At 51.4% G+C, this 18675-nt stretch overlaps 2 protein-coding genes across 2 annotated transcripts; one reads left to right on the top strand and one right to left on the bottom strand.

The window, feature by feature from the left end:
* Window positions 1-12858: 12858 nt before the first annotated feature.
* Window positions 12859-15473, bottom strand: LOC149810071 (putative arabinose 5-phosphate isomerase). The gene is made up of 5 exons (XM_089994441.1): window positions 15379-15473; window positions 14971-15028; window positions 14286-14516; window positions 13395-13919; window positions 12859-12960 (listed from the first exon to the last, which is right to left on the bottom strand). Exons 1-5 carry the CDS (start codon window positions 15471-15473, stop codon window positions 12859-12861), a joined length of 1011 nt encoding a protein of 336 aa, XP_089850567.1.
* Window positions 15474-17227: 1754 nt separating this feature from the next.
* Window positions 17228-18275, top strand: LOC149810070 (protein SYM1-like). The gene is made up of 2 exons (XM_089994440.1): window positions 17228-17409; window positions 17996-18275. Exons 1-2 carry the CDS (start codon window positions 17228-17230, stop codon window positions 18273-18275), a joined length of 462 nt encoding a protein of 153 aa, XP_089850566.1.
* Window positions 18276-18675: the final 400 nt, after the last annotated feature.

The following is an 18675-nucleotide window of genomic DNA, read 5'->3' as shown; positions in this document are numbered from 1 at the left end:
CACTCGAGCTGCTGCACGATCTCACACGGTCAAGCCGAGCTCTTGCGCACCAGCCAAAAACGGAAGACCCGTGAGCAACTGCGGTTCTGCCGACCATTCAAGGAGAAAACGTGGGATGGGATGGGAATGAGACGGGGTGACGTCGGGAATGGAGTTGTGAGGGGAAGGGCACCCGCAAGACCAGGGCAATCTCGCTGTGACGCAGCGGGAGCAGATGACACCCACGTGGACGATCGGAAAGCAGAACACGGCGGCGAATGAATGCTGGGACGAGAATAGGAGCGGAAAATGTGACAGGGTCGGAAACTGGGTTGTCGCGGTGAGACGGCTGGCGAACGGCATCCCAGGCTTCGAAACCCTGACAAAAGGCTGTTGCTGTGGCTCGTACCGCAGCTGCTGATCTGACTTGAGCTGCAGCTGCGCGGCATGCCGCTGCGACAGATCCTGGTTTGCAGCCAGAACAACCTGGAGTACTTTGAGTTGCTGCGCAAAGCCATCGTTGTGCTCCACTTGCAGAACCATTCAACCGACAGGTAGAGATAGAGAACAACTAATCAGAGTCGAAGACGAGATGAAGAAGAAAATCAAAGAAAAGATCAGACACTAGTCGACTGACGTGAAACGCAGCCGAACCAACGGATCGCTCGAAGTTAGCTGGTAAGGACACACCTGATGCGGGCAAAAAACTGGAATAACAACACCTACGAGGAGGGAGCCACGGCGAAACGCGGAGGAGGATCTATTTCGAGCTAAGCAGTAGCTCGAAATAAAAAGCAATTCCCTTCCTTGGCTTGGGATGAGCAGGGTCGTAGGCGCTATAGCCGAGTGCATCTGTTTGCGAGAGAGAGTTAAGTGCAACTATTTGCGAGAGAAAGAGAAGTGATCGACTTCAATTTGATTTTGGAATCTAGCACTATCGCGTTTCCGTGTTGCCTGTACTTGGGATAAGTAGGCGGTAGGCCCGATGGCTGAATCAAAGTTTCCGAAGAAGATCGACCCGTTCAATGGATACAACTTCAGTGAGTGGAGTTTTGATATCGAGTGCCTCTTGGAGGCAAGTGATGTTGCGGATGCTCTGGAAGTCACTGCTGATGGTAATCGATGGGATCTGCCAAGAATCAGCGGAAGGCAAGAGCACTGATTGGTCTGAATGTCGAGAGCCGACACAATGACATCGCGAAGAATGCTGAGACGGCAAAACAGGCGTGGGACTCGCTTGAAACACTTCACAATGCTCAGGTAAAAAGCTTTCCTGGGAGACTACGCTTTCTGCGGACGCTCCGTGATGTTCGGCTTGGACAAGGTGATACCCTCACCATGATGGAGTACACGACTGCGATCAAGAAGATTCAAGGACACATGGCTGGTGCTGATTTGGAATTGCCTGAGTCGTTCTTTGTGTTGCACATGTTGGCTGGGTTGCCATACGTGAACAATGCCACGGTGATTATGACGAAGGAGAAGGAGCCTTCGCTTGATGATGTGGTGAATATATTGTTGCAAGCAGAAATGACTGTGCGGATGGCTGAAGAGACTATGGTTGCAAACCCTGTGTTGGTCAGTTTGTGTAGATGTGTCTTATTGGCATATCTAGTCGTATCTAGAGATATCTGGGAATAGATCCTTGCCACATCTAGAGAATCTTGAGTTGCTGAGACTGTTTAGCTCATATTGTACTGTTGTCCTGGGAACACCGAATTGTTTTGTAATAACTCGTTCGTCAAACAGTTTGTATTGTCAACACTTTGCATGCAACTTTCCTTTCAGTGTTGCCCTCAAAGACTTCAGTGCTGCCTTCGTATGTTTGGGATCAGCATCAGGGTAGCTCGATGGGTGCCTGCCTAAGCTCATTACTATGAGAATGGACGAGACATGGGTGCTGTCGCCATGTGGAGTGCAAGATCTTCAGTAAGCAATGCTGATGGAGGCTGCTGCCTTTGTTTCAAAACAATTTGCTTCACCATCGGCCCAGATCCAAAATGTCTGCAAAACGCGTGCCGTGCAGTGCACAGTTTTGCAGCATTCTTTCGGAGTGATCCAGCAGTCCCAGCAGCGTGTTTTGCATGCTCTCTCCTCTTGGCCCTGCCTTTCGACCTTGGCGGTCGTCATCGTGATGCGGACATGACGCGATGAACCGTAGCAAAGTTGTGCTACGGCGATTCAAGGCTTCGCTGATCAAGGCCCGTTTAAAGCAACCGAATGCCATTCAGATAATAGCAGTTCACCCATTTCGTACCTTTGACGTGCGAAGATTGGTGAAGCTACGCTCGGACCAATCAAAACCGTTCCTTTGTACAAGCTGCAATGTGCATTTGATGCTTCAAACCATGCACATGTGAAACTTTGCCTAACGCTTCAAGTTATTCGCGATTTCTCGGACGCATCAGAGCATGTTATCACAATAGGGTGCTTTGCGTTCTCTCTGAAAGGTTCCTGGCAAATCCGTTGGACTGTCTTGTCCCCCTACACTGGTACTCCCGCTGTTCGCGATGTTCACCAAGCTAAGACACTCAGCTTTTGTTATGAAAATGCACGAGGTACGAATTTTGCGGATGAAGGCCCTGCACTTGATCTCGGGTTCCCTGTCCCGACTGTGCACCGTTTACGAAAGTTGCATTGCAGGTGTGGCAGATGTGGCAGATGCCGGCATATCAAGATCTTTCGGGGCTTGATAAGATATTTCTGAAAGGGATGGTTTTCCACGGCTTCCACGGGGTCCTAGCAGAGGTGCGACAGCAAGTTTTTGACTGCAATTCAAACATTACATGATGAAGGCCACACCCGGAATTGCACGACCGGTGTGCACAGATCATAAGCCTGCAGCTTTTCATGTTTACATGTCTTACTATGTAAAGCCGTTGTGTTAAGGTGCTGCACGTGCGGGCGGCATGGCGCGGCAATGTGCGAGGGTTTCCCACACTGTTGTGTGGGTCTCTTTCACTTTTGACGAACCGTTTTCCGCAAAGTGATGCGTAAGTGACATACTATGCTGAGCAGGAAAACGTTCTGGGTCAGAAGTTTCGGGTGGACATGACACTATACTGCGAGAGCTTGCAGAAGGCAGGGCAGGAAGATGACTTGCACAAGACTGTGAACTATGCAGACGTCTTCAGGTCAGCTCCCGTCCATTCCGCAAGATCTGAAGATGCACTACAAGCTATCGACAAGTTTTTTTGCATCTCTGACGGGTAAAGAAACAGGCACAGGTATCACATGAGACGATGAAATGAACTTGCCCTTTGTGCTACGCTGTGCAATCATGCAAAGCCCTGGGAGGCTGCATAAGCAAGTTACCGGTGCTCGATTGCAACTCGACCTTCTGTAGATGTATGCAGGATAGCACAGACCATCACAGAAGGAAAGCCTCGAAAGCTGATTGAAAGCGTGGCGGAGGACATCGCACAACAGACTCTTTCGTCACATCCTCGGGTGCAGACAGTTCAAGTAGCGGTTTCCAAGCCACATGTGAGTTTGGCGGGTACCTTTGACACAGTGGGTGTGGAGATCTTACGGCCGAGAGCTGACAACGCACATTAGCAAGCCACAGGAGGACTGCGCACTCTAGTGCCACATGCACCCCTTTCTGCAGAGGCTTGCTGATGTGCTTCAATTTTGACATGCCTGATTTGTCTGTACATATATGTGTGTAATTGATGGTGTGTGTGTTGTATTTTGGGGCGGTTTGTGTTCAAATGGAGGCAGTGTTATGGTGTACCGTAGTATATTTCATTACAAAGAGAAGCAGAATCATCAATGCTCAAGCTGTACCAGTAAACCAACACACACTCGGAAAGGTACCGGTACAGATTGCAAGCGTTACTGCACGGATAACACTATTAACTGCAACGCCTCAATGATGGCTCCACATTGTGAACCATCAGGAGTAGTGTGTCTGTCAGTGTGCTGTAGCTGCATTTTGGTTTCAAAGCTGTTTGTCACTTACATGACGTCTAGACAAGGGTCATGCTGAAGGTTCAGAGCAACACGTTGTTGTTTGTTGTCTCCTTCTGTGTAGTCTGTGACCAAGATCCATTCAGTCTTGTTGTCAGTTAATGATGCATATCTCGATACCACCTATTGCTCTGCAATTTGCCTGCTCGCATCTGCGTGGATGGCATGACTGGTGATGCATTGTTACAACCATTACAGCTTGAAACCAAAGAAAACAAGTACGCCCACCCATGAAAAGTGGCATTGACCAATCTCAATCGTGACGAGTCGAAAGATCCCATTGAGGGAGTTGGCCTCATACTTGGCGCAAGCTACACGGAGGAAGCGCTGGTGTGGCGGGGAGGCTACAAGAGGTGCCTAAACATGGTCAACAGAGTAACAAGGACTATTGCATACACAAAAATCAGGTGGCTATTTAAGCCGAACTCCCCTAAGAATTTGTACCTGCCCCTCCCAACTTGTCCAGCTTGTCTAATTGATAATCAAAGCGCTCGTTTGCTTATGTCGGCCTTCAAGTCTTTTCTTGTGTCCCGGAGCTCGGCCTTGAGCTCCCGGATCTCAAACACAACATTATTATTCAATTGCACAACACCAACGAGGATTGCGACGACGGAGGCCACCATCGTCAACGAACCCATGATGTCGGGCTTACGGGCTGGGGGTCGGGGGCGCGTGAACACAAGCCCGATGTCCTTCCACAGTGAGTAAGCGACATGCGCGCGATGTCTGTTCTTCCGCACGTACAAAACAGAACACCTGATTATTTGCCGGTGGTGAGCATCAGTGCTTCCGAGCATCATGACTTGCATGCTTGTGCATCGGCTAATAAACCCTGAAGCGAAACGCCTGATCGTTGCCTGATGAGATGGTACACCCCTTTTGGTAATCAGGAACTGATTTTATTTATAAAAAGCTGTGGCCGCGCATTCAAAGCAGGCTTGCCTATCTCACCTGCCGACGTTGTGCAGTAGCAGATCCCGACACGGTACATACACCCAACAAAGTGAAGATATCGCACTTGCGGAGCATGCGACCACGGTCGCAACCTTGATGAAGGCCCGGGGGTTTGCTCGAAGCCAGCTCGAAGCATTGCTGATGTATTGGCCCAAGGCTACGAACAAACTCAAAATGAGCGGTGGGGTAAGTTAGCGAATGCCATCATCCGCCATGCACATTTCATTAAAGTCAGGTATTGGAGTATGGAGACAATAAACCCAAAAGGAAATGAAATGGAGTTTGCCAGAGCCGATCTCGCGCCAAGATGGAGGGATACATCGGTGAAACTGGCCTGAAGCCTGATGAACTGACTAGCTGCAGCACCTTCATCCAGTTCGACAACGGCTAGCCAAGACAGCAGAGGTGATCTCGCGCCTGAGAGGAGGGATGCAGCATCCCCCACAGGCGGACGCAACTACGAAGGCTTATGTTACAGCTTGAAAGGAATTGAACGTCCCGCTAGCACACAGTCCAGCTTGTCCATAGCCTTCCACGAGTGGCCTGTGTTACGTTACGGCACCAGGCCTAATGGCCATGATGCCTTAATGTAGCGCTAGTCCCTATTGCGTAAGGTATATACGAATTCAGCCCCCTACGTGTGTAGAGGACTTGTTAGCCGCATGTACCTTGCACAATACCAACTGCGTCCCGACATGAGGATTGAGACATGACAAGGATCATGGTTACAAGGGTAACCTGGAGATAGCAAGGCAGAGCTGTCTGGTCATGTCACAATGCGCAATGGCAGTACATAGCGAACTCTATGAGTTTGCTATAGCCGAGGTACCGACGAGAGTCGCTAGTCAATACTAGCAGTACCATTCCAAACTTTAGTGCTGTCTTTAAGAGACTGACTGCCTCCGTACGGTTCACAGCCGTATAGCACTACATCCTTCCTTTGTAATAGTGCTTTCCAGGTCCCTTGGACCATAACGATCCTCAAGACGTTACAGCCTGACTATTCTCGCCCTCCCCGCACAACACATCAGAGCCGAGCATGGTACAGTGTCTGATGCACCAACAGAGATGCAGTCAGTAATTGAGCTGAGAGCCCCGATACACGGTGGATTTGTGCACGGACTCTATTCGTGGAAGTGCCAAATCTAACACCACTTATATTACAAATAATAGTCGGCGTCGCATGATTGAGTGTGAAACGCCAGGTCCCACCTGCTCCTGATGATGAGCCCAAGAACACGGGCGAAAAGTCCTTACAAAGGTTCAAATGCCTAGGGAAATTGACCAGGAACAACCGAACTCTGTGATTACATGGTATTTGTACATCACAACTCGCTTCGTTGACTGACAGGATGTACTCGCCGGGTGGTTGCTTCATGCATCATGTGAGGCGGCGCCTCACCCTCTGAGCTAGCGACGCCTGGAAACTTCGACAGGCCCTGCGAGCCGATGCCACGTGGCGCGAGCATTCTGCCGTTTTCAAAGCGAGGCAGCACAGCGGTCATGAGCCTATCATGCATTGCCTCCGGCATGTGCTGCAAGTACGCACGAAGCGAGCGCTTTCGATTGGTGATGAAATCCGTTGACTTCTGCATGGAGCCCGGGGTGAAGCGGTACTGATACAAAGAGTAGGGAACAATCTGGACATTGAAGCCAGACAGAACTGCCTTGGAGTACATCTCCCAGTCCTCGTAGCCGACGCCGTAGTCCTCGGTGTAGCCGCCGAGCGCCACAAACGACGACTTGCGCACACAGCAGTTTGCGTCACCAAAGCAGTTTTTGTACGCACCGACCTCGGCGCTGCCTCCGAGAAAGATGAAGGAAGGGTGAACTCGAGCTGGGGGGGGGTGGAGGGGGCTAGAGAAGAAGTCGACAAACGACGTGAGAATGTCGGCTCCAGATGACTGCATCGCTCGCACAAACGTGCTGACTTCGTGTGGCCTTGCGACGTTGTCGTCGTCCATGAACATGACGTATTCGCCACGCGCGGCTCTTGCGCCAGTGTTTCTAGCAGCTCCGAGATACCGATTTGTTGAGCGGATCAGCGTGTGGTTAAGCGCAAGGAGCACAGGCTCGATCTCGTCCAACCAAGCCCTCGCAGCAGGGTCTGTGGACCCGTCGTCGACCAAAATCAACTCCAGTCTGTCCGTGGGATAGGTCTGTGCAAAGACTGACTCCACCGCGATCTGGCAAAGCGGCGCGCGATTATAGTGCGTTATAATAACACTGACAAACGGCAGTCCGTCTGTTGCCGCGGTCGGGACATGCGACGCATGCTTGACATCCTCTTTGCCGATGTGGGCAGTGTGCGGTGTTTTGAGGGGTGCAGTTGACGCGTTGCGGGCGGCATCAGGTGCGTGCTCTGGGGGAAAGGGGGGTGCTCGGGGTGTGGGGCGCTGCCGATGGGCGGTGGGGCTGGTGTGTTGCGTTGCGATGATTGTGTGCCAGCGCAGCCAAGTCGCTTCGTTGTCACGGATGTCGACGGAGGGGCGGGCAGGGAAGTGACCCTCGTGTAGCGCGCGTGCCATGCGGTGGGCAAGGTGCTGGGGTGAGGGCTCCACAAGGGAGAGCTGGTGGTCCGCGGGGGCTACGAGGTCCGGGATGCCCCCGACATTGCTGGCGAGAAACGGAATCGCGGCTGCTGCGCACTCGAGGACCGTGTACGGGCTGTTCTCCTCGCGGCTGGGCATCACTGCCAGCCTGCCTTCCTGCAGCACGCTCCTTTGATAGCATCAATGACCGCACACGTCAGCAGGGCAGTGTTTCGTCAGAGTGATTTCGGGTCTAGAAGCCTGCAAATCCATGAATTTTGGGGACGGAAATGGGGTCGAACACCATTCTGATGCAACACTCCGGCCGGGGCACCAATACCATGGGATTATGCAACATGCATGTCACGGCTGGGCAGGATGGTGTAGTAATATCTGGGCAAAGCCTCAACCTCTTGTACCCCAGTATAGAAACTTGCACGTGGCCATGCCATTGTTCGTGTTGATGCCTTGGGTGTCGAATGAGATGTAAACATCAGTACACCATTTTTACTGAGGCCGCAAGTTGAGTGTGTATCTTTTGCGGCCCTGCAGCATTCACTTGGACGTTAGCAATTTCAAGTGCCACATGGGAATCTGCATAGTATCCTGCAAGGCCACTATGATAGCACGGATACTCAAGTAGTGTATGGAGTTGCCAATGTCCATGTGGATGCGCTGATGTTGTAAAACGGTAAATCATCATAACATCACTTCGATGAGCAAGGAGCAATCGGCACAGGCAGAAAGCAGCCAAGTATACATGTTGGAAACAGTACAGCTCGCTGAAATTCAGCGGGCGAGATAGGCAAGCCTGCTTTGCTTCGCGCAACATCACCCTCCTGCATGGTAACGCTGGATTGCAAAGGAACGTGAGGCAGCAGACACGTTCAACACAAGATGCTAGAAACAAGCAGTGCTTCGCCAGATTGAGTTTCGACCCCCATTTATGTCCGCAACATTCAAGCATTTTTGGGTATCTGGACCCGCAAATCACATGGTCTGATAAAACGTTGGAAATGTGTGTGGAGAGATCGCTGCCTAACGCATTGCGCCTGAGAAGGAGTGCACCTGTTGCAGGTATTCCTTGGCTTCATCTGAATTCATCGTTGACTCGATGCTCCAGTCTACTCCCCACGACGCAGCGCGCCGCCGGGCATAAACGTCGCCCAACACACCATCCACAAGAGCGGGCTTGCCAAGGAACGTGACCTTTTGCAGCCCAGCGCTTGCGGCGCGCAGGGATGAGTCAGAGTGCAGCATCAGATCCACTGCGTCGCAGAAGGTGGCGATGCCTTTTCTGGCCTCCAGCCTGCCGAAAAACACGAGCTCCGAAATGCTCTGCATATGTGCCAGTGTTTCGCCAGGCAGAGTGGTTGTTGGGATCGGAAGCCTGAAAATGCATGGATTTTGGGGACAGAAATGAGGGCTGCGTTCTGACGAAACACTGACATGTGCTTGTGGTCGTTAGGGACGCTGCGCTAACCGAACGACACAAGCATGTACTGGGGACAACGCTGTGAATTTTTGAAAACTTAAGAGCCATATGCGTCATCATCTGCATGATACCATGCATGCCATCCCAGCCATCAGGCTATCTCTTTACCCTGCCCTTTGAGATAGGAGCTCCAACGCTCCCTAACTCACAAAGTACAGAGGGAAATGGCAATTTCATCGTGAGAATCTGCTCACCTCCCATGGTCATTCAACGCATTGCATGTTTCAACATTCATGACACAACACACCAACAGATTTTGAGAGCACAAGAAAGTGAAAAAAAAATGTGCGCAAATCTCCTCACAGAATTGAATCTCAAGATGCAAAACAGCTTCAGGTACAGGTCGTGTATAGTTGAGTTCAGTGCTGCAACGCAGCACCCCCACGCCCAGAAAAGATAAGAAAGTAAATTGGGAATCATACACACAAGCGAGCACTATGCACAAGGACATGCCGAGAAGGCTTCGGTCTCAAGCCAGTTCACTGTTGATCTAAGGCTGGACACACCCGCTGTCTTCGAGGGGCCTTCTCATTATCCGATGATCGAGGAAGCAGGTTTGGCTGAACAAAAGTGTTTGCGTTCATCGGCCAGCCCTCCGCGGCTGTCCATTCTAGCATGTACTGGCTGGGGCTGACAACGTAGTCGGCGAGCTTCACAACCATCTTCTCCATGAAGTTACGCTCCAGATCCCCTATGTCCGAGAGCGCCTCTTGGTTTCCCTGTTGCTTGGCCCATAATGTCGCTCCGTGCATTCCCACCACGGTGCGGGCGCCTCCTAGCGCCAATCCCTGCAGCAGTTGCCACGTGGCCCAGATGAACGAGGTTGTTCCCAGGCGCATGTTCCGACGACATGTGCTGGATTGCTGCATTTTCTGACCCATGCAACGTTCAGGCTTGCGTGACGCTGCATGTGGCCTTGGATTCTGCTGATGCCAGTCCGTCAAGACTGTTCAGAGTGGTGCATGTCGTGACTTGGACATGTCTATGCATTGAGGCCGGTGCGACAAGCCTTGCACGAGTGTGCTGCCTGTATGAATTGATTTGTACTTCATGATCAGGAAGTAGCGTCACGTGCTGTTGCGAATTTATATAACTGTCGTGTATGGATATCGTCAACATTTGAGATGGCTGCACCTCGTCATCAAATCTGATCCGCTTGTGAAGGCTTGGCCTTCATCTGAGGTGTGTTGGGGCACACCTGCTTCTGTGCAAGTAGGGAGTAATATCCAGCTCCTTCATATTCATGGAAGTGAATCACATCTGCTTCTTGCTGTTCAAGGTACCACAGCACAGCATACGATGTGAGCATGTGCCGGGGGATGTAGCTCAGGGGCGGAAACTCTAGGGGATGGAGCGTCACATTGCGAGTTTGGTAGAATTTCTGCCATTCTTCAAAGTTCCCGACTTCGGAATACCTCCCCCGTGTGAACAGCAAGGTCACAATGTGCCCCGTATCAGCTAATGCCAAGGCAAGCGTGGTGTACGCAGTGCCGATACCACCGTTGCGCACGGGACCCGTGATCTCGCTTGTGACGATAGTGACTCGTAGCTGTTTATGGCTCGTATGAAAATCACTGCCGCTGCTACTCAGCTGAGAGCCGAGGCTATGGTATTCCCCGGCACCCTTACAACCATGAGCAAGCACGAAGCACGCGCAAAGCAATGCTGCAGTATGCTGTATTACGTAGCGGCTCATTTGAGAACATATTTGTATCTCAGTTTACAAGTCATATTTAACAACCCTATACTCTGGCTACAAGTACTCGACATGAATCAGGTGCTTAGGTCGCGCTTGGCCCGCTGGAGCCAAACCTCATCTCCGTCACAAGATACGCATGTGCGCAAAGGATGTCCACCTACGCCATCGACAAGTTCGGATCCGTGTGTATTCCCCGATATCGTAACTTTCCAGTATTGGGACAGCCTTTTGAGTTTCCGCACCTCGTTTATGACTCGACAAACCTTGCCTTCTGTCATCCTTGGAACATGCACTCCATCACGCCACCCTGACATGCCTCTCTGTAGCCCAAGCCGGTTCTTGCGCCCGGTAACACGCATCTCCACAAACATGGATGCTGGTTACTGGTACTGATGCCCATAAATGTTATGTTGGAGAGAATTATCTGTGATGCAACCTCCCATCCACGGCATGACCATGTTGTCCATCAAGCCGCCACAATTGTCTGCTCATGTATCAAGCGCCGAATTTACAAGATGTTTTCGTGATGCCCGCCGGCGTTTGCGCTCTAGCAGATTGCGTGTAGGTGTTTCTGGCCTGGTGGCCTTTTTGATGAGTCGCCAACGGAGCCTGTGACCGAAGCTCAAAAACTCATCAGTGCATCTTTGATGCAGCAGATGCAAGCTAAAATTAGTGAGGCACTTGAGACAGACAGGGTGAAAGTGGTTGACATGTACGGCAATAATCAGCATGTCAGTATTGATGTCGTTTCCAGCTTGTTCGATGGCAAAACAGCAGTGCAGAGACAGCGAATGGTGTACAAGGTGTGCTCTTCATCACTGTACGTTGAAATCTGGATGCCTTGGCATGCCCGGTGTGCACATGCGGTATGTCGAGATATGCTCAGGGTTAGGGTCCCTGCCTGGCATCTGTGGATCACACGATGCAAGATACCGCCAGCGAGCGAGGGAACTCCTCTTTGCACATGACTTCAAGCGCTCATCTGAATTTATGTGTTTTACGTCCTTCTCAGCCATGAACCTACGTCGGTGCATATGAGACATCTTCAGTGTATTGGCATGTAGTACATGTCTTTTCTAGAGCTCTGTTGGTAGAACTCAGCATAACGACCGCCTCTCTTGCGCTCATATGAAATATGCAGATTTTACTCCATCGTTTGCATCGAGTTGTTGAAATGAACTCAAGAGGAGATTGCAAGCAGCTGGGCCGAGTGTGGAAAGCAATCAAGCTCATTTGGTGAACATCCATTTGCAGGCAATCTGGATGGAGCTGTCAGACACCGTGCATGCAGTGGATGCCATGACAACGAGGACACCTGAAGAAGCCGCCAGCAGTTAAACCACGATGTTTCCAGATTCATTACTGTCACGCTGAGCAAAGTACGGCCGCGACGAGGCAGATGTATGCATGATGAGGAACCGGGTGGAGATGCCTAGTTGAGTTGAGTGGGACAAAAGGAACATCATGCATTTTGGAGGCTTTCGCATAGCCTGCCCTGACATTCCTTTTAGGCGCAGAACGAGGCACCGCTCTCTGGCATGTTGTCAGTGCTGGCCTTTCAGCAGCTGTGTTTTCCGCAGCATGACAAGACTAGATCTGCAACAACGTGGCAACCTAACTTATTGCAAACATAATGCAGCCTTTGAATACCATAGTGGTTCATGATACGTTTGCTCGCTTTCATCAATTTAATTGAGTAATACTCATCATGGGATGTTGAAAAGGTCAGGGATTTTTTTTTTCACATGTCTACCGCACAATGTTGTCCATTGTCATCATTGGTTTTGAACATTCCAGCACAGTTTTCATGTGAAGTACGGGGCAGCTCAACACTTACAATTCATCTCTGCAGCCTTGCAAACGAACTCAACAGTGGAGGTCAGGAGAGAGGGTTGAACCCGGCGACAACTTGTAGAAACTATGACTGCTTCCTACGCTGCAGATATGTTATGGCATTCTTCGAGTACGATACTGCGTTTCTACGTCTCATACAAAGCAAGCAGATTGTTGAGTCATTCAGGAGCCACTGGATTGCAAACTCGATGGCAATACCCATTCGGCTGGCAATCCAGTGACACAGTTCTTCATGAGTCTTGGAACGCTGTTCAATAGTTCACTAGCTCCTGCTGTACTACGCAAAGCTACATCATCGGGGGGCTGACACCACCGTGCTGGGCATCGTGTGCCAACTTGTCTTTCATCGCCCAACCTAAACTTCTGAGGCAGCTCTACAGTCCTGCTGCAACCAGGTGATGGAGGGTCACGATGCCCTTGAGCTCTCCATCGTCCACCACAGGCAAGAATGTGACGCGGCGTGGCGACTCCATTGCCTGCACATCATACACATAGCAGTTGGCCTCCCGACGTTCTCTCATCAACGTTCATGATGTTGACATTTGGCTCAGAATGGAGGCCTCGATGTTGCTGAAAGCATCTGCAATCTCTCATGCGACCCGCAACAGCCGGGAATAAGCCAACGAAACACATCCATTGCCGAGAACCGCTGGCTCTGCCTTTGTATGCCATCGTGTCAGAAAGTCGCATGTATGTCTGCCCAACACCGACCTCTGGAACAGCATGTCCGCAAGATGCTTTGAAAGCAAAAGTGATGTAGTCACCGGTAGCTGTCATCTAGATTGCGGGAATATGACATGCATGCATGTGGTTCAAACGCCTGAAATGGGAATCGGCATAGTGTGATGAGCCCTGGCCCGGCTAACGTGCTAGAGGTCGTTTACAGCATGGTTGGGGAGGATGGGCGTACGTGCATGGCGTCCACAGCCTTGGCGCTGGAGCTGATGGTGCGCGGGTTGGGCGTCATGAACTGTTGAATCGGCTTCTGAAGCCCATCGCCACCAGTGGCCTGAATGGCGCGCCGCAGGTCACCGTCCGTGAACGTGCCGAGAAGCTGAGTGCCCTCAACAACCAGCACACACCCACAGCCCTTGGAGGAGAGCGCAGGGAGTGCGTTGACGACGAGCATGTCCTTCGCAACAGTCGGCACCGCGCCGTTTGTGAGCATGATCGAGTCCACATTCAGCATCAGGCGTTTGCCGATGCGGCCTGCAGGGTGGTTCATAGCGTACTGCTCCCTTGTGAGATTCTTGGCCTGCATGAGGGCGATGGCGACCGTGTCGCCAAATAACATTTGCACTGCTGTGGACGTCACCGGCGCGAGGTCAAATGGGCACAGCTCGCGCTCCAAGGGCAGGATGATGCTCAGGTCAGATGCAGCTTCCATCTTGCTACCGGGAACGCATGTGACTGCCACGACTTGAGCCCCTTTTGCCTGCAAGGCGCTCAGGGTCAAAGCAAGCGCAATCTGCTCAACTGCTTTTCACGCCAGAACACGTGCAATCTGGCCCAAGCACCCAAGCTTGTCAGGCATGCTGAGGATCACTCCTTTGCAATCCAGGCCAGATTGTAAGAGGATCAGGTGAAGACTGATAACCACCTCAATTTAATTCATGCCGATTCCCCTCCAGATCTGTGTTTTGCTTTATCAGTTCCCTCGAATATCCAATGTCCTTTGGATCACCTGTACAAGCCCGATATTGGTGGAGGTTTCAGTGAAATCTGCCTTTGCTTTGGCCATCAGGCTGAGTCAGCGGTGAGGCAGGCACAAAGGTGTAGCTGCGACTCAGCTGCAACCTACCTTGCCAAACGGGATGAGCTTGAGCAGCTCTTCAGTGGCGCCACTCTTGGAGAAGGCGATGAGGAGGTCGTCGTCTCTAAGGATGCCGATGTCTCCATGCAGCGCATCGGTAGGACTCAGGAAACTCGCTTTGGTGCCAGTGGATACTAGGATCTGTGAAAGCTTCTGGGCAATGAAGCCGCTCTTGCCCACACCAGTGAAGAAGATTGAGCCCTTGCATTCCAGCATCACCTGCACTTCCACACATGGTTCAATCCCTGCACTGTGCACATCCATGCGATGTCACCATGCATCTCCAGGGTTGCCTAGTTGGCGCTGTGCATTGTCTTTCCGAGGCTGACATTTCCCTGAATTTGGTTGCAAGCATTTGCAAAATGAACTTACTTAATAAAAATTGTGCAAGTATGCAAGGCGGTTTTGACACTCGATGCCTAGTTGGAGAAAACTCTTTGAGCGTTCCTGCGCTGTAAAATGGCTGGTTGCACCGTCTCTGATTCGCACAAACACTGCAGTTGATGCTATGACACGATCGACTAAGAACAAGATATGGTGTAAATACGTATACATGAACACAAAATTTGGCCTTCGGCGTCGCCTGGCTTGCATCATTTGTGTTGCTTCTTGCGCGGTTCCCAAACTGGCCAGCTTCAGTCTTCGAATGGCAGAGGCGACCTCGTGAACACACCTTGCAAAGCTCTTCTACCGGACCATATTGCAGCTTGTCGAAGAAGTAGTTCATGTACCTGCGCATGCAAGCGCACGTACTCATGAGCATGCGGTGCTTCAGAGCGCGCAACGCAATGAAGGCTATTCTTTAAGTTTGCGATGGAATCAAGATTAACAACAAACCATTGGGTCTCATTTTGATTCAGCCTTGCTTGTGGCATCTCAGAAAGGATGCTGGTTATGGCAACGAGAACTCGGCGTCTCGTGCGCGTTGCTGCAAAGCATTGCATTGCACGAGCGGTTCCTGCCGATACCCATTCAAGACAAGCACAGCGCCAAGATATGAAACATAATGGTAAGTGAACTATATTGACGTCTTTCACTGAATGTCTTGGTTGGTACGCAAGGGCGATGTAAGAGCGCGCACCGCCGTTGCTCCTTGAACAGCAGCTGGAGCTTCTCCGTCTTCACCAGAGAGTAATCAACCTTCAGCCTCTTTGGCAACGGAGCGTCTATCTCCATTCTTATACGAATCACCTCGTGCGCGCAGGTTGAATTGCAGGCTCCTGATTAAATGTGAGCATGCAGCGCGGTGTGTGAACGTGCTGCACCTCCAAGCCCCCACATACGCGATATAAGGCGTTCTTGTCGGTATGCTACGAGGTACCATTCATTTCAGAGTACAGTGCACATCAAGATTACGGTCGTGCCGCATGACATGTCATGCCGTGCGGACTAACAGCAACGAAATGAGCCCCCGTCACAGCACAGTTGCACACCTCCCAAATAGACAAACAGGAAGTACTCTGCCCGAGTCCCAGACGCATGCCACGTCGCACGCCACCTCCTTCAGGGATTCACGACATGTCCTCTAGTCTGCAGACATGTTCTGCCTCGGTAATTTGACCAAAGTTTTTCATATTGTACCGTCCTAGGAAGCTCTTACAGTCCCGCATGGTACAAGGTAGGTACTGTCTGGCCTCTCAAGAGCAATACATTCTCAAGTTACAGTGAAGAAGGGCTCACTTCCATTTCTGGCATGTGGAGGATGATTGTAATGCAAAGCGCGCAGTCGGTTTCGAGCGTTTCGTAGCTTTTGGCAAGTAGTACGTTTATGTGAGGTGAGTCGACCGCGCGAAGGACTTCACGTGATAAATAATTCGTATGTATCAGGCTGGTTTTGCAACCTGCATTTCTTCAGCTGCAATTGTCTCTGGATTACCGCACTGCCCATGTCCGTCAGACCTGTGCAGAATGAACCACAGCAACAAATGTGGCCATTTTGCAATGCAAAAAGATTGCCGTTAAGCCTGTTTCTCACGTCGGAATTTGCCTTCAGGTTTGGAGCTTGGTATTCCAGCGAACGCGAATCAAGAACAGTTACTCCACAGTCTGCACTGACCATGGCCCCTATCAGCCTCGTCAGCACTATGTCACCCCCTCGCTTGTGGGCGCACTATACAGAGTCGCTATTGCAGAAGCCGATGAGAACCAAGTCGCTGACTTGCATGGGTTGCTTCGTAGTAGGGGACACCCTCGCGCAGTTGTCTACTAGAAAGGGCAACTTTCGTGTGCGCCTGGCAGCGCTCGACCTCAAACGCACCGCACGCATGGGGGGATTTGGGTTGTGCTACATCGGTCCCGTTGGCCACCACTTCTACACGTGGCTAGACCAGGTGTGTATACGGCATATGGACTGCAAAACTGCGCCTCGTGCGTGGAAAAATGCCCGTCGGGGGAGAATGCTTGTGCAGCAGGCCGATGCTCGGGAATCTTGCATTTGTCAAGGTGTTAAAGTCGCATGCCGAGGACGGGTTTTATGTGGATGCACACAGAACGTCGCACAAACCTGGATGGCCAACCTGTCCGATTGCCCTTGGGGCGATGCTGAGTGACCAATGGGGGTGTATCCATTCCTGTTTCCTCGGACCGAAAACCAGAGACAGCGCTTTGTATCCACGTCACATGCCGCTGCATTGTAAATCCTTCGAGTGACACGATCCGCAGAACATCCAGCACCGAGGGATTTCCGTTACTGAGAGATCAATAAGCACACACTGGACACACATGTACATCTTCAAGGTATTCCCATGATAGTTCCTCCTGATGTGCGACATCCACGCGAATCTTGATGGATGGGTTGAATGAAGCTTGGATTTCAACACCATGGATCTGTCAGAGTCATTGAGTGGGGTCCACAGCTGACTGCACGGAGGAGGCAATGAGTAGAAAAAAGGGATCCATGCAGCCCTAACCAACTCTCGCGAGTACAGGCGATGATGCCCAATAATCCAACACACCCTGCAGCAGTCGTGGGAAAGGTCGCGTTTGACCAGTTGGTGTACACGCCTATCTGCACCTCGATGTTCTTTGCTTGGAATGGCGTCATGTGCAATCGGGCCGACGATATCGCACATGACATCCAGCAGAAGCTTTGGCCCACTACTGTCACTGGCTGGTACCTGTGCGCCTCTTTGCTGTGTACAAGCGGTTCTCGTGTGTCGTGTGTAGACCTGTACATGGGAAAGTGCTGATGTCCTTAGTTAGTTCAGTTGCTGCACCTTATAGATGAACACTCTTGTGCAGTGTTTCACGTCTGACAACCCTATACGATCTAGAGGCTTCCGTTGCCATATGCATCTGACTCAGCTAACTAGGGTTCAGTGCCTCGCCAGAGAGTGTCGACCCGCACTTCTGTCTGCAAAATTCATGCATTCTTGGGCCTCTGCACCCGCAAATTATACAATCTGGTGAGACACTGCGAGGGTTGTGTGTGGCGTGTGCGACAATGGTGATGTCACAGGTGTGACACATGCTTGCAAGGCTTGGAAGAGCTGATGTCTAACGGTCTCGTCTCGACTATTCTCAACTTGCAAATTCAAGTTGCCACGATCCGTTTGGATGCAGCAGCGGTGAAAAGATACAAGATGATCATGCATCATATTTAACAACCCCGCATCCACATGGACATCGGCAAGCCCAAGGACTACTTGGAAATAGACATCGCCTCAACTTTTCTCAGAAGATCGCAGTGGCAATTGCAGGTGGACTCCTGCAATGACCATCAACATGATGTTCGTCCCTGGCCACCTCCGCCTTGCGTACATCAATGTGGTGTCGCTTGCTTGGACAAACATTCTTTCCCGGAGGGTAAGCCAGCAGGTACTGGAGCCCGTTCCCAGCGTTGATGATGCGAGCGTATGCGAGGCCACCATGGACCCGTCAGCCCTGTCAGCGATCCCGTCGGAGCCCTTCACGATTGCGCTCCCTTGTGGAGAGCAATGGGGGGCCAGTCACCGTGTGATCAGGCGCTCCGCAAGCTGACCGGTGTGCAGCAGGCATGACCATGGCGCAGTGCTTTGCCAGAATGGTGTTCGACCCCCATTTCTGCCCCAGATAACCATGCATCTTCAGGGATACGGACCCACAAAGCAAACAGCCTGGGGAAGAACTGCCGTGGCTCGGACAAAGTATGCATGCTGTTTGGATGTTGTCCGAATTGGGGACATCCAAGCAGGAGTCGTCATGCTGGTCAGGCTCACTGTCGCTATCTCCGTGGTGCATCCCACGCGCTCGTATATGCATACATCTCTTCTAACGGTCGCTCGGTTTGAGTCACGCGGAGATATCCTCGTTTTCTTACGCTGAGCAGCGCTGTCCAGCTCTGGACGGACTCACTATGGGCAACGTCCCCTGGGCGCATTCCACCGGGCCCATCTATCCA

This window comes from Nuphar pumila, unplaced genomic scaffold (assembly GCF_984573655.1).
Source record: "Nuphar pumila unplaced genomic scaffold, dmNupPumi1.hap1.1 HAP1_SCAFFOLD_559, whole genome shotgun sequence".
Taxonomy (NCBI): Eukaryota; Viridiplantae; Streptophyta; class Magnoliopsida; order Nymphaeales; family Nymphaeaceae; genus Nuphar; species Nuphar pumila.
The sequence above is the reverse complement of the archived record's forward strand: the minus strand, read 5'-3'. Positions and strand labels throughout refer to the sequence as shown.

Excerpts from the sequence above, each read along its gene's own strand:
- LOC149810071 (XM_089994441.1), bottom strand. The coding sequence starts at position 15,473 with ATGGAGATAGACGCTCCGTTGCCAAAGAGGCTGAAGGTTGATTACTCT. Across the intron at positions 13,920-14,285 it reads AGCTCATCCCGTTTGGCAAG|GCAAAAGGGGCTCAAGTCGT; the intron begins GTAGGTTGCAGC and ends AGCGCCTTGCAG. Across the intron at positions 12,961-13,394 it reads AGGCTGTGGACGCCATGCAC|GCAATGGAGTCGCCACGCCG; the intron begins GTACGCCCATCC and ends TATGATGTGCAG.
- LOC149810070 (XM_089994440.1), top strand. The coding sequence starts at position 17,228 with ATGATGCCCAATAATCCAACACACCCTGCAGCAGTCGTGGGAAAGGTC. Across the intron at positions 17,410-17,995 it reads CCCACTACTGTCACTGGCTG|GTGGACTCCTGCAATGACCA; the intron begins GTACCTGTGCGC and ends TGGCAATTGCAG.